This window comes from Doryrhamphus excisus, linkage group LG3 (genome assembly GCF_037039965.1).
Source record: "Doryrhamphus excisus strain RoL-2023G ecotype Guam linkage group LG3, RoL_Dexc_Guam_v1.1, whole genome shotgun sequence".
NCBI lineage: Eukaryota > Metazoa > Chordata > Actinopteri > Syngnathiformes > Syngnathidae > Doryrhamphus > Doryrhamphus excisus.
The window spans coordinates 22,841,374-22,864,377 of NC_136359.1; the positions used below are offsets into that span (position 1 = coordinate 22,841,374).

The following is a 23,004-nucleotide window of genomic DNA, read 5'->3' on the forward strand; positions in this document are numbered from 1 at the left end:
AATAACTCAATGCAGAGGAAGAGTGATGAATTATCTCCAAGGCAACAGCACAAGACAAACACACAGGACGGCTACGTCAGGCACTTTAAATGGCAGCGGACCCTCAAGATATCTCAGTGGAAAGTGGAGGAGCGACAATCAGGAGACCAGTCACATGATAAAAGAAAAGCCAATCACAGGGCACATAAAGTCAAACAACCATTCACACTCACATTCATACCTATGGACAATTTGGAGTTGATAATTAACCTAGCATGTTTTTGGAATGTGGGAGGAAACCGGAGTACCCGGAAAAAACCCACGCATGCACGGGAAGAACATGCAAACTCCACACAGAGATGTCCAAGCAGTGGGGAATCGAACCCGGGTATCCTAGCTGTGAGACCTGGCAAAACGGTAACAGCAACAAAGTCAACTATAATGGGTAATATGAACAGAAAGATGACTGTAGGGGTGTTATTTCATGTCTAGAGGGCTCTATAAATATTCATTCATTCATTTTCGAACGAGAGGCGGGGTACACCCTGGACTGGTGGCCAGCCAATCACAGGGCACATAAAGTCAAACAACCATTCACACTCACATTCACACCTATGGACAATTTGGAGTCGCTAATTAACCTAGCATGTTTTTGGAATGTGGGAGGAAACCGGAGTACCCGGAGAAAACCCACGCATGCACGGGGAGAACATGTAAATTCCACACAGAGATGTCTGAGCGGGGAATCGAACCCAAGCCTCCTAGCTGTGAGACCTGGCAAAGCGCAACAGCAACAGAGTCAACTATAATGGGTAATATGAATGGAAAGCTGACTATAGGGGTGCTATTTCATGTCTAGAGGGCTCTATAAATATTCATTAATTTTCTACTGCTTTTTCCTCACGAGGGTCGCGGGGGTGCTGGAGCCTATCCCAGCTGTCTTCGGACGAGAGGCGGGGTACACCCTGGACTGGTGGCCAGCCAATCACAGGGCATATAAAGTCAAACAACCATTCACACTCACATTCACACCTATGGACAATTTGGAGTCGCTAATTAACCTAGCATGTTTTTGGAATGTGGGAGGAAACCGGAGTACCCGGAGAAAACCCACGCATGCACGGGGAGAACATGTAAATTCCACACAGAGATGTCTGAGCGGGGAATCGAACCCGAGCCTCCTAGCTGTGAGACCTGGCAAAGCGCAACAGCAACAGAGTCAACTATAATGGGTAATATGAATGGAAAGCTGACTGTAGGGGTGCTATTTCATGTCTAGAGGGCTCTATAAATATTCATTAATTTTCTACCGCTTTTTCCTCACGAGGGTCGCGGGGGTGCTGGAACCTATCCCAGCTGTCTTCGGACGAGAGGCGGGGTACACCCTGGACTGGTGGCCAGCCAATCACAGAGCACATACATATAGTCAAACAACCATTCACACTCACATTCATACCTATGGACAATTTGGAGTCGCTAATTAACCTAGCATGTTTTTGGAATGTGGGAGGAAAACCGGAGTACCCGGAGAAAACCCACGCATGCACAGGGGAGAACATGCAAACTCCACACAGAGATGGCCGAAAGTGGAATTGAACCCTGATCTCCTAGCGGTGAGGTCTGCGCGCTAACCACTTGAACACCGTGCAGCCCAAGTTTTAGTTACTTTTTTATAATATATTCCAGTAGTGTTTAAATGCATGGTTATTGCCTAAGTACAGCCTTTACATGATAACATGTATTTTGTTCTGGGATTTGAACTGTCTACCACTTACCACTTAAGGTCGGGTCACAGGGAAGCCCAGACTTTCCTCTAACTGGCACTTTGTCCAGATCCTTGGCAGATCGTGCACTGGGTCTTCCCCCGAGGAATCCTAAATTCCTTCACTTGGGGCTGAATCACCAACCTGGAGATGGCGACCCTTGTCCAGGGGGACGAGAACCATGGACTCGGACTTGTCATCCCGGCTGCTTCACACTCGGCCGTGAACCGATCCAGTGAGATTTGAAGAGTCACGCCTGGTTGAACCTCGCTGAAACCCCATCATCTGCAAAAAAGGCAGAAACCCAATCCCGCGTCCCCCCCCCCCCAAAAAAAAACGGAACCCCTGAACACCCCTGGCTGTGCCTGAAAATGGGTCCAAATTATTGCCGGCAATGCGAACCAAACTAACACTGGTCATACAGTCTGAATTAGGTAATGCAGTACTCCATATTACTGCAGTACTCTCCACAGAATTTCCTCTGTACTTCACAGAAATTCACTTATCACAGTCGGGTATTAAGCCAATGAACTGCGATAAACGAGGGATTATGATATTGATATTAATCGACACATTAGTAGTACATGTGTACAAAGTTTCCAACAAATATTGGGATAAGTTTTATCCTAATGTACGTATTTGAAACTATACATTGCTAAAACATTGTATTTTTTTGCAGGGGCAATTTTTATTGCGATATATAAAACATCCGTATTACACAGTCTATTAGCCGTTTCCTTTATACTTCATTTTGAATCTTATATTGTGATATATAAAACATCCTTTTACACAATCCATTAGCCGTTTCCTTTATACTGCATTTTGAATCTTTAACCGCGTCAAAGAGGTCAAGGATAACCTTTCAGGAAATTCAATTGGAAAAACTATATAATGCATACAGCAAATAGCTGCCATTTTTTTTTTCAAACAAACCATTCACACCATTGTCAGCTCCCATTACTATGGAGTCAACAAAGAGAATAAGTCAAATAAAGAGCGGATAGTCTTTAGGTGGATATAATATGCACACCGACAAGGCACGTAATGTGAGAGTTGAGCTCCGGCGATTAACCGCTGAGATCGGGATCATCGCTCTTGATTCTACAGGCCACCGCGGTTATCAGTGCGGCTCCTTTGCCACTTCCGTCCTCGGATTTATGGAAAGTCACCTTGCACTGGGGTGCCAAATCCTGCAAGGTATCTTGCATGATCCTGGAGAAACTTTGAATTCAAAATAAAAGAGCAAAATATGATCAGAAATGCGATTTTTTTTTAATTCAGATATATGATAAAATAATAAATGATACTTACTGAGGGTGCATCTTATAAAGGGTGCCGTCGACTCCAACTGTAATAACGAGCTGCTGCAAGTGGCGGTTCTGTCTTATCTTATCAACCACAGCAGCTAAGCCGGCGCCGCAGAGCTGCGCCGCACGCCGGGACACCACGCCACAGACCTCCTTAACGAGGACACTGTCATCATAAGTCGAAGTGACAAGACCCAGGTGCTGAAGGATGCAACGGACTTGCCTCATGGCCAGGCGGTCACTTTGGAAGAAAGAGACAACGTTGATAAGAAACTGTCTAGCGTAAAAAATAAGTATTTCATCATTTAGTCCCCTAAAGAAGAGTAGAAGTAGAATTGAGTGCATCCCATAATCAGTTCACAGTTCCACATGTCCAAAAGGAGTAGGAAGAAGCAAAGCTTATTAAATCCTACCCCTCCATCTGGTACTTTTACAATCAGTAACTGTTACATTTGTTCACTTCCTGCTTTCCTAATATAGTTTTAAGTTTTTTTACATGAAAATTAAAATTAAAATTAAAATTAAAATTAAAATTAAAATTAAAATTAAAATTAAAATTAAAATTAAAATTAAAATTACCTTGTACCTTGGTATGTGACAAAAAATTAAAATTAAAATTAAAATTAAAATTAAAATTAAAATTAAAATTAAAATTAAAATTAAAATTAAAATTAAAATTAAAATTAAAATTAAAATTAAAATTAAAATTAAAATTAAAATTAAAATTTAAAAATTTAAAAATTTAAAAATTTAAATTTAAATTAATCACCTCATACTTCGGAATGTGACAAAAAATTTAATTAAATTAAATTAAAAGTCATATCACCTCATACCAAAGTACGAGCTTTAGTTTAATTTAATTTAATTACATTTTTTGTCACATAAAGTACAAGGTTTAGTTTAATGTAATTTAATGTAATTTAATTTTTTGTCACATACCGAAGTAGGAGGTGATATGACCATCCAATGACATAATGGACAAAAAATTTAATTAAATTGAATTAAATTTTATTTAATTTTTTGTCACATACTGAAGTACAAGGTTTAGTTTAATTTAATTTAATGTAATCTAATTTTTTGTCACATACCGAAGTAGGAGGTGATATGAGCATCCAATGCCATAATGGGTACCATAGTAAGTGTCAATATAGTGATATATATAGCACATCATGACTGGTTCAAGACTCTTCATCCTTGTATTTAGCAAACATCAACTGCTTGTATTGTTTCTTGAATTGGCTCATCGTTGTGCATTGTTTAATTTCCTTACTCAATCCATTCCATAGTTTGATTCCACATACTGAAATGCTATGGCTTTTTAACGTAGTCCTAGCATAGAAGTGTTTCAAATGTACTTCTTCCCTGAGATCATATTTCTCCTCTCTTGTAGAGAAGTATTGGATGATATTTTTAGCTAATTGGTTATTTTTAGATGAACTATATCAGCAAGTTGAAGTATTTGTCATTTTAGAAATAAGGAGTGAGTATGTTCTATGTAGGCGGCATTATGAATTATCCTTACTGGCCTTTTTTGCAGTACATTTAGCGAGTGAAGATTGCTTTTATAGTTATTAGCCCATATTTCTACACAATAAGTAAGATATGGTAGAACCAGAGAGAAATAAAGAGTGTGGAGTGAAATTTTGCTTTGTTCAATATTGAAATATTTCTGGCCACCTTATGTTGTATATTTGTAATATGAGGTTTCCGGCTCATATTTTCATCTGTTGTGATCCCCAGAAATGTATTTTCCTTCACATTTCTTTCCTTTTAATGGTGTAGCTGTTACTCATCTGTATAATATAAGATATGCCTTCATTGTATAAATGCATTAGCCACATGGTAGAAGTAACAGATCAGGGGCCAGGGACCAGTTTATTTGCTCACTTTGATGTCTAGTACAACTATTCATTTGTGCAAATTCAAGAGAGTATATAGCATTTTCCATGGTTTTTTTTTTTTTTTTGATAATAACCAAAATCACTCAGGATCATTTCTTACATCAAAAGCTATGGCATTGTACTGCAGAAAAAGGCATTCTTTATATTCTTTAAGTAACATACTTGTAGTGGTAGCAGCCATTAAAATGAAGCCAAAAATTGAAGCAACAAGGCCGGTCTAATATTTGTTTCCATTACTGGAAACCCATAAAGTGCATACAGATGAAGGAGTGGATTTTCACGGCCACCCTCGAAAAAGGAAAGAGTAACTGACATTGTCTACACAATTTGCAATATATATATATTTTTTTTGATAAACCAGCCAAAAAAAATTGAGAACCTTAGAAATAAGGACACAGTAGCCTTGTGAACTTAAATCCACAGAATTATTTAACTGACAACCTGATGTTTGTTATCATCAATATTAATGGAACACATAATACTATGATGATTAGAACATAAAATGAAGTATTCAAGCGCTGCATTGTGGTTTTCATGTATCTTTTAGTCCGGATACAATATGTTTGTGTGTGATGGTGTTTATGATAAATTCATTCATTCATTTTCTACCGCTTTTGCTTAAACTGGTGGCCAGCCAATCACAGGGCACATATAGACAAACAACCATTCACACTCACATTCATACCTATGGACAATTTGGAGTCGCTAATTAACCTAGCATGTTTTTTTTGGAATGTGGGAGGAAACCGGAGTACCCGGAGAAAACCCACGCATGCACGGGGAGAACATGTAAATTTCACACAGAGATGCCCGAGCGGGGCGGAATCGAACCCGGGCCTCCTAGCTGTGAGACCTGGCAAAACGGCAACAGCAACAGAGTCAACTATAATGGGTAATATGAATGGAAAGCTGACTGTAGGGGTGTTATTTCATGTCTAGAGGGCTCTATAAATATTCATTCATTTTCTACCGCTTATCCTCACGAGGGTGGCGGGGGTGCTGGAGCCTATCCCAGCTGTCTTTGGGCAAGAAGCGGGGTACACCCTGGACTGGTCACCAGCCAATCACAGGGCACATATAGACAAACAACCATTCACACTCACATTCATACCTATGGACAATTTAGAGTCGCCAATTAACCTAGCATATTTTTGGAATGTGGGAGGAAACCATGCAATGCACGGCGAGAACATGCAAAGTCCACACAGAGATGGCCGAGGGTGGAATTGAACCCTGGTCTCCTAGCTGTGAGGTCTGCGCGCTAACCACTACACCGCTGTGCCGCCCGTGTTTATGATAAATTACAAATTATATTCATGTCTCATGTGAAACAACACAGCCTGTGATGTTTTTTGTAAGTTTAAATATTATTATTTTTTTGTATGTTTAATTCTAACTTCATCACTTAAAATGTGCCTTGCCTTTTTGCCATGTCTCCAAAAAATGTTTACGCCATATATTAAGTGCGCGCACCGGTGTTCGCATTCTCACGCCATACAGTACTTGGCATGGAAAACGACATATAAAAACTGTCCGGCCCTGTTTTGTGTGTGCGCAACCTTTACCGGTGAAGCCCCCTGGTCCTTCAAATCATCACCACCACCAAAGGCTGTAATTTCTGTGTCTTGCAGTTTCACTCTGTTGACACTTCAAGGTAATAATTCTGATAATAACAAGACGTCATTATATATAACTGTCAAATAACTGTCATTTGCCAATACTTCTGGTAAACAGCAACATTTACTGGTGGTGTTGCGTTATTTATGGAAATGTGGAGGAAAAATGCAATCAGTTGTTGGGGGATTGGGGGGGTGCCAAGTAAATACAATACTTAAAAAAAATCAAGGTGCCTGCATCATCAATCTGAATAAATGTAAATCTGAATGAATTTTTATAGCATTCCTCTTTCTTTCTGCCATCCTCGTGCTCTCTCTGTGGTATGTCTGGGCTTGCCTGACTCGATTTCATGGGAAGACACAGTACAGGCCGAACAAACTACTTTGTTATGTGCAGTACTGTACAAAAACCGAAATGGTGTACGAAACCTGAGGCGAATTTTGGGTTTAAAACTGAAAAGTATGACATATTAACGGGGACATACAATGAATTTGCTTACCAACAATGGTAAGCAAATAAGACGAACAAGAGATCGATGACAAGACAAGTGTATAATCCTTACCTTTCAATCTGTGACAAGAATTTTGTGGCAAAGATGCCCCGGGTCTTGAGTCTCTCAGACAGCTTGCCTCTGAACAGCAAGCCTTTTGCAGTGAATTCCATCAGCACATGTCTCACAATCTCGCCGAGGTACATGCCACTTATCATCTTCTCATACCTTGAAGGAGAAAAAACAGGGTTTTTTGTATTTGTGCGAAAACCCACCTCATACACCTTAAGTTGGTAATAATTTATAAATACTAGGGATGCAAAGATACATAAAATTTGTGGTTTGGTTTGGTATGTTTGTGTTACTATTTAATATATTGATATATTACAAAGAATTAAATTGTTACATCAAAAAAGCTATACTATACCGTACATTCTCATGCATCATATTAAACAAAAAAACAGGTTGACAGCAATAAAAGTAACTTCTTTGAATCATGTGGTAATGACCGGCTAAATGACCCGGGTACAGTTTGTAGCATATGTGTTCCTCCTTATTTCTAAAATCACAAATACTTAATACTTAAGACGGAAGGAGGAATGCTGACTGCTATGCCAAGCTAATAAGGCTAATTGATGATAGAAGCTTGTTGTTGATTCAACATGGAAATTGCTTGATGATGGCAGAGCCTTAAAATACTGAAATATTCATATGTGGAATATTTCAAATCTTCATTATATTATATTATCCTGGAAAAAGTAAGAATAATATTTCAATATTGAACAAAGCAAAATCAGAAATCACTCCATACTCTTTATTGCTCTCTGGTTCTACCATATCTTACTTATTGTGTGGAAATATGGGCTAATAACTATAAAAGCAATCTTCACTCAATAAATGTACTGCAAAAAAGGTCAGTAAGGATAATTCAGAATGCCGCCTACAGAGAACATACTAACTCCTTATTTTCTAAAATCACAAATACTTCAACTTGCTGATATAGTTCATCTTCAAACAGCTAAAATAATACATAAGGCTAAAAATAACCAATTAGCTAAAAATGTCATCCAATACTTCTCTACAAGAGAGGAGAAATATGATCTCAGGGAAGAAGTACATTATGGTACACATTATGTAATTGGATGGTCATATCACCTTGTACTTGTATGTGAAAAATAAAAATAAAAATAAAAATAAAAATAAAAATAAAAATAAAAATAAAAATAAAAATAAAAATAAAAATAAAAATAAAAATAAAAATAAAAATAAAAATAAAAATAAAAATATTAGGAAAGCAGGAAGTGATCAAATGTAACAGTTACTGATTGTAAAAGTACCAAATGGAGGGGTAGGATTTAATAAGCTTTGCTTCTTCCTACTCCTTTTGGACATGTGGAACTGTGAACTGATTATGGGATGCATTCAATTGTAATCTGATGCATGTTCAAATGAAATAAAACCATTACCATAACAATTACCATTGTTTTCTTCCGTTTCCAGTTATATCCACATCACTGTGATGTCGGCGTAAATGCGTTGTCATGTTTGTTGTATTTCCACCGACAGATTATAGTACTGTTTGACATTTGCCTTGCCATCAGGGTCATACTTCACTTTGCAACCTGACTCCAGTTTATATACACAATTCAGCAAAAACACTTCCTGCCTGCCGTTAAAAAAAATAATAATAATGGTACTGAGCAGTTGTGGTAGGCACGCAGCAAGTTACATTCAATTTAAAGTCACAGCATGTATGTGAATACCATAGACTGCCCTTCCTTACCTCTGTTTTCCAGGATAGTTTGAGGATGCATCGACAACACGATCAAACTGCGTGAAGATGTCATCCAGTTCGCCATTTTCACCAAATGCACCCCATTCCATATTGACACACATCTGGCCGTTATCACCATCAACCACTTCTATGTTGTGCATTTCCTCCATGTAGCACGCATTGGTCCCTGTGCCTGAATTAGAAGTAGGAATTACATGGAATGCAAAGACAACTTGGGCGTTTGACAGCAAAATTGGTGCACTCAAGCAATGTATATGCAGAGAAACAAAATTAGCCTCAAAGATGGTGGCGCACTTACCAACAATGAGTCCCACCTCACAATTGGGGTCCTCGTAACCACAAGTCATCATGGTTCCTACTGTGTCATTAACTACAGCCACAAATGTTATGTTGAATTCCTGCAAGTTGTGACAACACACGAAGAAATAGGGGTTCTAAATACAACTTTAACCAATATTTAACAACCTTTATTTGGAAGATTTACAATAGCTTGTGTTGTATTATACTGTATATGCACTTCTGTAATAGCAAATTCTATGTCTAATTCATCGATTTTAGATTCCCAAATTACCATGAAAAAAAAACACTGATAATGATACTGTGTTAATGTAATCACATTGCTTTTTTTCTGTCTGTCTTGCAAGTTCATGAAATCATTATTGCAGACAACAACATTTTTTTTAACAATCCATTAAATGTTAGTGAATAAAAATGTGATTATTAAAACATTTAAATTTTTGAATAATGTGCCTTGGCCATGTAATCATGTGATAATATGTCATGCTGCGTGTACTAACCCCTTGGCGCCGCACAGCATCCTTAAGTAATGTAACAACGTCATGTCCTTCACAACCACTCGCTTTGAAGCCTTTTGTCCACTTCAGAAGAATACCCTGAAAATATGAAATATTGTGCACATAATTTAATAATTATAAAGAATGGCTACACTTCAAATTGTCTTTTTTTTTTTTTTTTAAGTTAAAGAATGTCAGAACTCCTCCAGTTTCTCTGTTGCAGCTTGCTGATGACACTCTGACAAAAAAATCAGGTTCAGGGGCCACTTTCCTTGAAATACCGAACAGTAGGACATTTCCATTGAAAAGTTGAGAGACGGTCAAGTTTAGTTCATATGTTATGGTTATAGACAATTCAAGCTTCATCCATTGTGTGGAAATATGAGCTAATAACTATAAAAGCAATCTTCACTCGCTAAATGTACTGCAAAAAAGGCCAGTAAGGATAATTCATAATGCCGCCTACAGAGAACATACTAACTCCTTATTTCTAAAATCACAAATACTTCAACTTGCTGATATAGTTCATCTTCAAACAGCTAAAATAATATATAAGGCTAAAAATAACCAATTAGCTAAAAATGTCATCCAATACTTCTCTACAAGAGATTAGAAATATGATCTCAGGGAAGAAGTACATTTGAAACACTTCTATGCTAGGACTACGTTAAAAAGCCATAGCATTTCAGTATGTGGAATCAAACTATGGAATGGATTGAGTAAGGAAATCAAACAATGCACAACGATGAGCCAATTCAAGAAACAATACAAGCAGTTGATGTTTGCTAAATACAAGGATGAAGAGTCTTGAACCAGTCATGATGTGCTATATATATCACTATATTGACACTTACTATGGTACCCATTATGGCATTGGATGCTCATATCACCTCCTACTTCGGCATGTGACAAAAAATAAATAAAATTAAATAAAATTAAATACAATTAAATACAATTAAATACATTTAAATACAATTAAATACAATTAAATAAAATTTAATTTAATATAAAAAACAATTAAATTATATTAGGAAAGCAGGAAGTGAACAAATGTAACAGTTACTGATTGTAAAAGTACCAGATGGAGGGGTAGGATTTAATAAGCTTTGCTTCTTCCTACTCCTTTTGTGGAACTGTGAACTGATTATGGGATGCATTCAATTGTAATCTGATGCATGTTCAAATGAAATAAAAACCATTACCATTACCATTTTTGTCTCACTCCCATTTCTTCTATTTGCATTTCATTAAATCCTACTGAGAACCTCAAGATCCAACAGTGCAAAATGACAATTCTTGCCATTTTTCAACTGGAGTGTACCATACCATCTAAAGTTGAGGTATATGTGAAGAAGTAGAGATGAATCAAGGTACAAACACCCTCACCTGATCCAGTTTGCTTTGGTGACAGGGGAAGGAGAATGTGAACCCCAACGGTAAGGATGCTCCGCTCATGCCCATGTTTTCCAGAAAGTTGGCCATGCAGTCCACAATGTGTGTGAAAAGCTGTTACACCCCACAAAAAAAAACAAATTATGCACGTCATTTCTTCCATCATATACAGTATGCTTGTGTAGTGACACGTATTAAAATGATGCCATAAAGGATTTTTTTGGTTTAAAAATGGTCTTTTGTATAGAAAACAATTATTTCCTGAGCTTTTTTTTGTTTCTTTCACTTGAGGTTTATGAGACAGTTAACCATATGACCTCTTTGATGTGTGCACCTGTATCTAAAACATGGAACTTGTCAACTATTCATCTTGATAGCTTCTTTGACTTTTGAAAAAATGGCGACAAAACAGTAACGGCGCTAGAACAAATCCGTAAGTGTCAAATGGTCAAATTTTAATTGCAAATGTTGATCCAAAATCGGAGAAGGCTTTTGAGAAGGTGGGCTGTAGGCTTCGGGTGACCAGATCTATCCAAATACCGATAGTATCAATCCCAAGAGCTGTATTAGTATGAGACTGATAGGCTTCGAGTGTGATAAGATGGATATTTGTTTTTATTTTTAATATATTCTTTGTTGTGTTGTTCATATTTCCCTACTGTTGTATTTTGTTATATTGACATTCATTCATTCATTCATTTTCTGGTCTTCGGGCGAGAGGCGGGGTACACTCTGGACTGGTCGCCATCCAATGACAGGGCACATAGTATAGACAAACAACCATTCACACTCCCATTCATACCTATGGACAATTTGGAGTGGCTAATTAACCTAGCATGTTTTTGGAATGTGGGAGGATAACCGGAGTACCCGGAGAAAACCCACGCATGCACGGGGAGAACATGCAAACTCCACACAGAGATGCCCGAGCGGGGAATCGAACCCGGGCCTCCAAGCTGTGAGACCTGGCAAAACGGCAACAGCAACAGAGTCAACTATAATGGGTAATATGAATGGAAAGCTGACTGTAGGGGTGTTATTTCATGTCTAGAGGGCTCTATAAATATTCACTCCTTCGTTCATTTTCTACTGTTTATCCTCACAAGGGTCGTGGGGGGTGCTGGAGCCTATCCCAGCTGTCTTTAGGCGAGAGGCGGGGTACACCCTGGACTGGCAATTAACCTAGCATGTTTTTGGAATGTGGGAGGAAACCATGCAATGCACGGCGAGAACATGCAAACTCCACACAGGGATAGCCGAGGGTGGAATTTAACCCTGGTCTCCTAGCTGTGAGGTCTGCGCGCTAACCACTCAACCACCGTGCAGCCTGTTATATTGACATTTATTCATTCATTCATTTTCTACCGCTTTTTCCTCACGAGGGTCGCGGGGGTGCTGGAGCCTATCCCAGCTGTCTTTAGGCGAGAGGCGGGGTACACCCTGGACTGGTGACCAGCCAATCACAGGGCACATATAGACAAACAACCATTCACACTCACATTCATACCTATGGACAATTTGGAGTCGGCAATTAACCTAGCATGTTTTTGGAATGTGGGAGGAAACCATGCAATGCACGGCGAGAACATGCAAACTCCACACAGGGATAGCCGAGGGTGGAATTTAACCCTGGTCTCCTAGCTGTGAGGTCTGCGCGCTAACCACTAGACCACCGTGCAGCCTGTTATATTGACATATTCCTATATATAATTTATGAACAAAACCTCTATAAGTGCAAAGATACTTTACCTCTTCACCTGTGCCCTGCATTGTCTCCTGTGGGATATTGTAGATCTTATGGTGCATGTCAACATTGTGTGTCTTGCCACTTCGCACACGGACAAGCAGCACTCTAAAACTTGAGCCTCCAAGGTCCAAAACCAAGAAATCGCCGTGTTCTAAAGACACAGAATAGTTACATGCAATTTTCAAGTCATGAAAGGCACTTTGCAGTATGTGTGTTAAGAGCTACCTGTTCCATTTGGAATGGACCCGACAAACGTCGGAAGCATCTTGATGCTGGCCTGATCGTGTTCTTGCTTTGACAGGCCTCGCACCATTTCTTCGCTTATTCGATTTTTGACTTTGAGCAGCTGCTCGTGATTCAAACGCAGAGTGTCAAGAATGCGTTGACGCTCAGCATTTTGAGCGGCAAGTCGTAGGGCAACAGCTGTTACCATGGCGGCGCCTTTCCCGCTGCCAACCTCAGACCTCAAGAAACGAACGTCACAGTCAGGCACTAGCCGCCGTACCATCTTGTGGAGCCTCCTCGGGAACCTGGGTAAAGGTCATGAAAAAAGATGTGAGAAATGCATTAAGTTTCATCTCCAAGGTAATGTCCCTCTGATGTACTCGTTCCTGATCCTATCCATCCTGGTCACTCCCACAGGTGGCAAGCCCATCAAAATTTCAAAGTATTAACACTGCTTATCCTCACGAGGGTCGCGGAGGGTGCTGGAGCCTATCCCAATTGTCTTCGGGCAAGAGGCGGGGTACACCCTGGACTGGTGGCCAGCCAATCACAGGGCACATATAGACAAACAACCATTCACACTAACATTCATACCTATGGGCAATTTGGAGTCGCTAATTAACCTAGCATGTTTTTGAAATGTGGGAGGAAACCGGAGTACCCGAAGAAAACCCACGCATACACGCGGAGAACATGCTAAATCCACACAGAGATGGCCGAGGGTGGAATTGAACCCTCGTCTCCTAGCTGCGAGGTCAGCGCGTTAACCACTCGACCACCGTGCAGCCCTATTTGCAACAAATAGTTCTAATATACTCTATATACTATACTGTATTGTAAAAGTTTCTGTAATTTCCAAGTTTTCTATTTAGGTTTTCTCTCTCTCTTTGCCCAGCAACTAAACTTTATTTCTTAAGAAAAGGTCATCATATTGATCAACCTTCTTCACTGTTAGATTAATAATGTTCCCATATTGGACTTTTTTGTGTGACTTCTCTTATTCTTCACAAGCTATGAAAAATGATACAATACAATAATACAATAAGTAGTAGCATTTGAAATAGAAATATGATTCACAGAAATTCACAGAAATTTTCACAGAAGTTTGTTTTCAAGTGAAAGCCATTTATGACACAACCAAGGACAGGTGCTACTGTATAGTCCTTTGTGGATAAAATCCCACGGTTCCATGGCTTAATAGACATCATATCTTATCAGCCGCTCTATGTTCGCATTTACATTGTCTGGAAAAAGGAACACTACGAATAAGTGGCAAATATTAATAATCCTTTTGTATTGGAGACCTCCACATGCGAGCCTCTTTGTCGTGGCTCCGTTCGCAATGCTGAGCCGATTTCATTGTACTTGTTACAATAACAATAAGGGACTATGCTATTCAGTGAGCACCACAGCAATAATCCATACGCTATTATTATACTGTATGTTCATGTGGCCCATCTGACCATTGTTTGCCTGCAATAACAGCAATTCAAATGAAGCTCAGAACATTGACATTTTATGTTACATTTATTGACATTTTTTTCTTTCTTTGTTCCTAATTTGAAACACGTGATGGAAAGCAGAACTTACTCTGGATGATTCTTGTAGACAGAGCCATCCACTCCGATGGTGGTGCGAAGCTTCTCCGCCGCTTTATTGTCTCGGATCTGCCGAAGCACCGCCACGAGAGTGGCGGCACACAAATGTGCAGCCCGTGTAGAAACAATCTGACACACTCTCAAAGTGGCTATGCAGTCTTCCAAAGTCGGGTCCAAACCGAGACGCCGAAGCACGCTTTGAGCACTCATTAGCCCTTCCTCTCTGCTGCAGATGAAACAAATATGTGGAACCAGGTTAAGATTATCATTTCATATTTTAAGAGTTTAAAACCAGTTAATTCTATTATGTCTATTATGTTGAGTCTATTATGTATAATAATATATATTCTTTTGCTCATCTTTTTGGATGAAGTTAATTCAAACAATATACAGTATTAGGGCCTGATCAACTAAGATGCCAAATAACGAGCACTAAACTGCAAGAGCAAAATAAAATTGCATGTACTGTTAGTGAACATGTGTGTTTAAGGTTTAAGGACTTAATTTAATATTCTGTCCAGATATTGCGCAACCTTCAATGTACTTGTTTTACTTTTTTTTTTTATATGTAATTACTATTTATTCTTCTAGGTATGTGTGTGTTCAGTTGTGTCTGTGTCTACTTGTCCTTGTTTATTATTTATTCCATATGATGCTCTTTGTGTCCTTTCAATTGCCCCTGGGTGATAAATAAAGTGTTTTGAATCGAATTGAATTGAGAGGATAAGCGGGAGGGAGGGAGGGAGGGAAGGAAGGAAGGAAGGAAGGGAACCTTGCTAGATTATGCCTAACCGCCACTACATTGTGAAAAAAAACAAGGAAGGAAGGAAGGAAGGAAGGGAACCTTGCTAGATTATGCCTAACCGCCACTACATTGTGAAAAAAAACCAAGGAAGGAAGGAAGGAAGGAAGGAAGGAAGGAAGGCAGGAAGGAAGGAAGGAAGGAAGGGAACCTTGCTAGATTATGCCTAACCGCCACTACATTGTGAAAAAAATCAAGGAAGGAAGGAAGGAAGGAAGGAAGGGAACCTTGCTAGATTATGCCTAACCGCCACTACATTGTGAAAAAAAACAAGGAAGGAAGGAAGGAAGGAAGGAAGGAAGGGAACCTTGCTAGATTATGCCTAACCGCCACTAAATTGTGAAAAAAAACAAGGAAGCAAGGAAGGAAGGAAGAGAACCTTGCTAGATTATGCCTAACCACCACTACATTGTGAAAAAAAACAAGGAAGGAAGGAAGGAAGGAAGGAAGGTAACCTTGCTAGATTATGCCTAACCACCACTACATTGTGAAAAAAAACAAGGAAGGAAGGAAGGAAGGAAGGAAGGGAACCTTGCTAGATTATGCCTAACCGCCACTACATTGTGAAAAAAAACAAGGAAGGAAGGAAGGAAGGAAGGAAGGGAACCTTGCTAGATTATGCCTAACCGCCACTACATTGTGAAAAAAATCAAGGAAGGAAGGAAGGAAGGAAGGAAGGAAGGAAGGAAGGGAACCTTGCTAGATTATGCCTAACCGCCACTACATTGTGAAAAAAAACAAGGAAGGAAGGAAGGAAGGAAGGAAGGAAGGGAACCTTGCTAGATTATGCCTAACCGCCACTAAATTGTGAAAAAAAACAAGGAAGCAAGGAAGGAAGGAAGGAAGGGAACCTTGCTAGATTATGCCTAACCGCCACTACATTGTGAAAAAAACCAAGGAAGGAAGGAAGGAAGGAAGAGAACCTTGCTAGATTATGCCTAACCGCCACTACATTGTGAAAAAAAACAAGGAAGGAAGGAAGGAAGGAAGGAAGGTAACCTTGCTAGATTATGCCTAACCGCCACTACATTGTGAAAAAAAACAAGGAAGGAAGGAAGGAAGGAAGGTAACCTTGCTAGATTATGCCTAACCGCCACTACATTGTGAAAAAAACCAAGGAAGGAAGGAAGGAAGGAAGGGAACCTTGCTAGATTATGCCTAACCGCCACTACATTGTGAAAAAACAAGGAAGGAAGGAAGGAAGGAAGGAAGGAAGGAAGGGAACCTTGCTAGATTATGCCTAACCGCCACTACATTGTGAAAAAAACAAGGAAGGAAGGAAGGAAGGAAGGAAGGAAGGAAGGAAGGAAGGAAGGAAGGAAGGAAGGAAGGAAGGAAGGAAGGAAGGAAGGAAGGGCACCTTGCTAGATTATGCCTAACTGCCACTACATTGTGAAAAAAACCAAGGAAGGAAGGAAGGAAGGAAGAGAACCTTGCTAGATTATGCCTAACCACCACTACATTGTGAAAAAAAACAAGGAAGGAAGGAAGGAAGGAAGGAAGGAAGGGAACCTTGTTAGATTATGCCTAACCGCCACTACATTGTGAAAAAAAACAAGGAAGGAAGCAAGGCAGGAAGCAAGGAAGGAAGGAAGGAAGGAAGGAAGGAAGCAAGGAAGCAAGGAAGCAAGGAAGCAAGGAAGCAAGGAAGGAAGCAAGGAAGGAAGCACGCAAGGAAGCTAGCAAGGAAGCAAGGACGCAAGGACGCAAGGAAGGAAGCAAGGAAGGAAGGAAGCAAGGAAGCAAGGAAGCAAGGAAGGAAACCTTTTGATCACAGCTGCAAAATAAAAAAAAATGGAGGCAAATAAACTTACGGTACCACTTATTGAGAAAACTCCTACAAAATTCTGGTCTAATAGAGTAAGAGGATCGGGACATCATCGTTCCATTGAAGCCGTCGCAAAATGGCAGTCCTCGGTCCGGATACGGATCCAGGGATGGCCCTTTATGGACCCATGACATATTAAAAGAATGGAAAATAGAGTGATATCTAACTACGCTCACTTACTTACAGTTACGTGTCAGTAAATGCAGTGATGTCACTCAAATGAGGCAATGAAATAGGTGGTTTACTTGCCAAGAAGTGAGAAAAACATGGCTCAAAAATTGGTGGCGGAAAACCGGACATTAAAGAGTGAATGGACGGACATCACATGACCAAACACAGATCATTTGAAAGGACGTTTACGCAAGAAAGTTTAAGAGGATGTAACTTTGCAGATCTTCTGTTAAAGAGACATTTAAAAATAAAATAAAAAATTTTTTTTTTGTTTTTTCTGAGAAACTGGTGCACTTTTAAAAATTTAGCTTCTTGTATTAATTCATTTTTTGTTGTTTTGATTGAAGACCCCTGGTGTATTGTGTTTCACCAAAGAAACAAGCATTGGATCAGTACAAACAAAAAACAAACTAACTTGTCACTTTCTATGGAATAGATGTCGTTGGTGGTGAACTTTCCAGTAGTCCGGAGCTGGGTTGTTGTCTTGCCACCGAACAGCATCTGGTCTTTGGCCATTTTCACGAGAATGAGACGGACGAGTTCTCCCATGTACAGTCCGCTGATCATCTTCTCAAAGCTACAAATCAAAATATAAAATGAAATTAAAGCAGCTTCCAACATCCCACATTAAAAATTTATATAATATATATAGTTGATGTGCTATATATATCACTATATTGACACTTATGCCATAATGGTACCCATTATGGCATTGGATGCTCATATCACCTACTTCGGTACGTGATAAAAAAATAAATAAAAATAAAAATAAAAATAAAAATAAAAATAAAAATAAAAATAAAAATAAAAATAAAAATAAAAATACAAATAAAAATACAAATAAAAATACAAATACAAATAAAAATAAAAATACAAATACAAATACAAATAAAAATAAAAATAAAAATAAAAATAAAAATAAAAATAAAAATAAAAATAAAAATAAAAATAAAAATTTTTTGAAAGCAGGAAGTGAACAAATGTAACAGTTACTGATTGTAAAAGTACCAGATGGAGGGGTAGGATTTAATAAGCTTTGCTTCTTCCTACTCCTTTTGGACATGTGGAACTGTGAACTGATTATGGGATGCACTCAATTGTAATCTGATGCATGTTCAAATTAAATAAAACCATTACCATTACCAAAATAAGTAATAAAAGTATGTATGAGGCATACTACCCCAAGTACTATGTGGAGTTTAAAACAATACAGTATTATTGTGACACTATTAGCATATCAGCTCTTAAACTCGCCCATAAACACTCAGCAAATACAAAATGTGAGCGTTTGAGACCTCTCACACTGACACAAATATGTTTTATTGATTACAGTGTCAGCTCCAAATAAGATTTATTTATGATTCTGGTTTTACATTCTAAATGTTTGAGAGTAAAAAAAAGCTTATTTAGGAACATTCAGAAACGATTATTATTAAAGATTTGCTTCAATGCACCGTCCCTAATGTGCATAATTGTGGTATTTTGATGCTAAATGGCTAATGCTAACACAACACTGGACTTCATCCACGGTCATAACATTGACAGCAGTAACTCCAATTTAGCTAGCAGTTCAATGAAAAAATGAGATAATTTTGGTCTTGCTACAAGAGCCATTTGCCAAGGCTTTGAAGATAACTTTACCAATCTAAATAATATTTTCTTTCTCCATTTCTGCTCAATATTTATTCCATCACATTCCATTTCACACATTATAATTCTAAATATTTTCTGAAATCAAAAAGCAAAACTATATAAACTCTGCCGTTGTCCGAATTACTCACAGCTGTTTGCCAGGATTCAGAGAGCCAGCATCGATTTCTCGGTCAAAATCTGTGCGCAGGTCCTCCAAGCTACCATCCTCTCCAAAAGCACCCCACTCTGTATTTACACACATCTGCCCCTCATCACCATCCAGTAATTCAATGTTCCTCATCTGCTCCATGTAACAGGCATTGGTCCCTGTTCCTGAAAGAATGAAATATTAACGTAGTTAACACAAACTATTCTTACAAAATATGATTTCTTACCCTCATTACATTCACATTTACACCAATAATCATTATAGGGAGATGGAGAGATAGATGGATGGATGGATGGATGGATGGATGGATGGATGGATAGATGGATAGATAGATAGATATAAATAATAACAAAATAAAAATAATAATAATAATTTAAAGTTTTGCATGTGCAAAACTTAATTATTAATTAATTTTATTAATTAATAAAAAAATTAATTAATTTATTTATTTATTGCATGGTGTAACAATTAGTTTTAATACCGATTATTATAACGATTCAAGGACATCACTGGTTCATTTAGAACGATACGATCTGAAACGATACTGTAACTTTAAATTGATTTTTTAAGAAGCGGCTGTTTGAAGACGCAGGAGGCTGTCGTGCTAGGTGCTAGCATGATGACTGTTAGCATGTTAGCATTTTAGCTAATTTACTCATGTCTAAAGGCAAATAGACACATGGCATGATGTGGGGACACTATGGGACTGCCCCAAACTTTTCGGGACTTGAGGCTGTCTTGTTAGGTGCTAGCAGCGTAGCTGTTAGCATGTTAGCATTTAAGCTAATTTACTAATGTCTAAAGGCAAATAGACACATGGCATGATGTGGGGACACTATGGGACTGCCCCAAACTTTTCGGGACTTGAGGCTGTCTTGTTAGGTGCTAGCAGCGTAGCTGTTAGCATGTTAGCATTTAAGCTAATTTACTAATGTCTAAAGGCAAATAGACACATGGCATGATGTGGGGACACTATGGGACTGCCCCAAACTTTTCGGGACTTGAGGCTGTCTTGTTAGGTGCTAGCAGCGTAGCTGTTAGCATGTTAGCATTTAAGCTAATTTACTAATGTCTAAAGGCAAATAGACACATGGCATGATGTGGGGACACTATGGGACTGCCCCAAACTTTTCGGGACCTGAGGCTGTCTTGTTAGGTGCTAGCATGGTAGCCGTTAGCATGTTAGCAGACGCAGGGATCTTTCTACTCCTTTTCATGTATGTTGAATGGTGCAAGTGAAACCATGATGTTTCTTGAACGAACTTTTGTTCGGCATGTTTGAAATAAAGTAAACCATTACAGTTATCGTCAATGAAAACAACATCCGTGGCGACAAAAGTTAGTTCCGATGACTCACCCACAATGAGGCCGATTTCACAACGATGATCATCATAGCCACAGGTCATCATGGCTCCAACTGTGTCATTAATGACTGCCATAATGTCAATATTGAGGTCCTGCAACATATGTTGATTGTATATAATACAAGTTAAAAGGTCTGAATCCGAGTACTCGTTTTGATGATTCTATTGGAGTTGTATGTAAGTATTAATGATGTATTAATACTATAATGCTTATCCTCACGAGGGTCGCGGAGGGTGCTGGAGCCTATCCCAGTTGTCTTCGGGCAAGAGGCGGGGTACACCCTGGACTGGTCGCCAGCCAATCACAGAAGCTATCTTGGTAGGTGCTATTACGGTAGCCATTAGCATGTTAGCATTTAAGCTAATTTACTCATGTCTAAAGGCAGATACACACATGGCACGATGCAGGGAGGTTATAGGATAACCTTGGCAGTTTCTAAACTTGAGGCCCTCTTGCTAGGTGCTAGCATGGTAGCCGTTACCATGTTAGCATTTAAGCTAATTTACTCATGTCTAAAGGCAGATACACACATGGCATGATGCAGGGAGGTTATAGGATAACCTTGGCAGTTTCTAAACTTGAGGCCCTCTTGCTAGGTGCTAGCATGGTAGCCGTTACCATGTTAGCATTTAAGCTAATTTACTCATGTCTCAAGGAAAATACACACATGGTATGACGTGGGGACACTATCGGAATGCCTGGACACTTTTGGGACCTGAGGCTGTCTTGCTAGGTGCTAGCATGATGACTGTTAGCATGTTAGCATTTTAGCTAATTTACTCATGTCTAAAGGCAAATGCACACATGGCATGATGTGGGGACACTATGGGACTGCCCCAAACTTTTCGGGACCTGAGGCTGTCTTGTTAGGGGCTGGCATGGTAGCTGTTAGCATTTAAGCTAATTTACTAATGTCTAAAGGAAAATACACACATGGTATGATGTGGGGACACTATCGGAATGCCTGGACACTTTTGGGACCTGAGGCTGTCTTGCTAGGTGCTAGCATGATGACTGTTAGCATGTTAGCATTTTAGCTAATTTACTCATGTCCAAAGGCAAATACATACATGACATGATGTGGGGACACTATGGGACTGCCCCAAACTTTTCGGGACCTGAGGCTGTCTTGTTAGGTGCTAGCATGGTAGCCGTTAGCATGTTAGTGCTAATGAAGTGCTGGATAATATCTGTACATCGGATATTGGTAGGAAAGCCAATATAAAGCATGTCTGGTAGTAATACTGCAAATATGGATACAAAAATATGTTGAACACTTACCCCTCGTTTTTGAACAGATCTCTGCAGGAGGTTGACAACATCTTTTCCTTCTACTCCACTTGCCTTGAAGGCTTTGGTCCAAGAAATCAAGATACTCTAAAACAACGTCATCATCAAAAAAGGTTTTACTTTTACACTAAAATAATAAAAAAAATACATTCATAAAGAAAATGTGATGGGACAGAAACTCAGAAAGCATGATATATATTTTATTATACTAAATTGGAACCAAAAAAAATCTCACCTCATCCAGCTTGCTCTGTTGACAGGGAAAGGAGAAGGTAAAGCCCAAAGGAAGCCTTTTATCCTTGATTCCTAACTTCTCCATGAAATTAGCCAAACATGCAGCAATGTGGTCGAATAACTGAAAAGAAATTAAAAACAATTAATCTATCAGAACTGGGGAATTGTGGTGCAGTTGAGAACCCCGTTGTTGTAAAATCAAAACACAGGATGAGAGAATTCTTCATTTTTAATGTTAACCAAGGAATTTGTTTTCTTCAGAACTCCTTCAACAAGATGAGTTTATTATTCCAGATGATTTAAAGTATCTTATGTCTATTTTCACTATATTTTATTGATAGAAATATAAATGACACATGCACGGGGAGAACATGCAAACTCCACACAGAGATGGCCGAGGGTGGAATTGAACAGCGGTCTCCTAGCTGCGTTGTCTGCGCGCTAACCACTCGACGGCTGTGCAGCCACTTTAAGTAAATTAAAAAATAAAATAAAATAAAGAGCAATAATTTATAGTCTGAGTGTAAAAATATTCATGGAATGGTGCATGTTACAGTAGGGTAAAAAGAGGGTAAAAAGTCGAGAGTCGGTTGCATGTTTTGTGCAGTGCATCTAACCTCAGAGCCGATGCCTCTCATAAGGTGTTCAGGAATAGCATATATTTGATTTTCCATGTCCACTTTTGGCTCGCCGTTTGCCATAACTGTAACCAGTAGCACCCTGAAGGTGGATCCACCAAGGTCAAGGGCCAGGAATTCTCCTTGTTCTTTAAACACAAAAGCACATAAAAGATGACATGAAAAAAAAAAAACATATGTCAAATTTGCACAACTATTTCTAACAGTGAATGTAATGTTCTTAAATAATAATCATCATCAGAATAATACATTTATTTATAAGTGCTT

General features: G+C 38.9%; 1 protein-coding gene across 2 annotated transcripts in view; it reads right to left on the reverse strand.

The window, feature by feature from the left end:
- Positions 1 to 2,403: 2,403 nt before the first annotated feature.
- Positions 2,404 to 23,004, reverse strand: part of hk2 (hexokinase 2) — a 29,772-nt gene continuing 9,171 nt past the window's right edge. The window contains exons 3-18 of one of the 2 annotated variants that reach the window (XM_058069764.2): positions 22,717 to 22,865; positions 22,101 to 22,220; positions 21,857 to 21,952; positions 20,568 to 20,667; positions 19,191 to 19,374; positions 17,825 to 17,986; positions 14,601 to 14,834; positions 13,011 to 13,315; positions 12,788 to 12,936; positions 11,033 to 11,152; positions 9,650 to 9,745; positions 9,151 to 9,250; positions 8,841 to 9,024; positions 7,130 to 7,285; positions 3,054 to 3,290; positions 2,404 to 2,963 (exon numbers count right to left, since the gene is read on the reverse strand). In XM_058069764.2, coding sequence (XP_057925747.2) covers positions 2,810 to 2,963; positions 3,054 to 3,290; positions 7,130 to 7,285; positions 8,841 to 9,024; positions 9,151 to 9,250; positions 9,650 to 9,745; positions 11,033 to 11,152; positions 12,788 to 12,936; positions 13,011 to 13,315; positions 14,601 to 14,834; positions 17,825 to 17,986; positions 19,191 to 19,374; positions 20,568 to 20,667; positions 21,857 to 21,952; positions 22,101 to 22,220; positions 22,717 to 22,865 — 2,546 coding nt within the window. In that variant the 3' untranslated portion in view covers positions 2,404 to 2,809. Of the gene's footprint in view, positions 2,964 to 3,053; positions 3,291 to 7,129; positions 7,286 to 8,840; positions 9,025 to 9,150; positions 9,251 to 9,649; positions 9,746 to 9,779; positions 9,885 to 11,032; positions 11,153 to 12,787; positions 12,937 to 13,010; positions 13,316 to 14,600; positions 14,835 to 17,824; positions 17,987 to 19,190; positions 19,375 to 20,567; positions 20,668 to 21,856; positions 21,953 to 22,100; positions 22,221 to 22,716; positions 22,866 to 23,004 lie in introns of those variants that run through there. The other variant, XM_058069765.2, reaches the window with a different exon arrangement.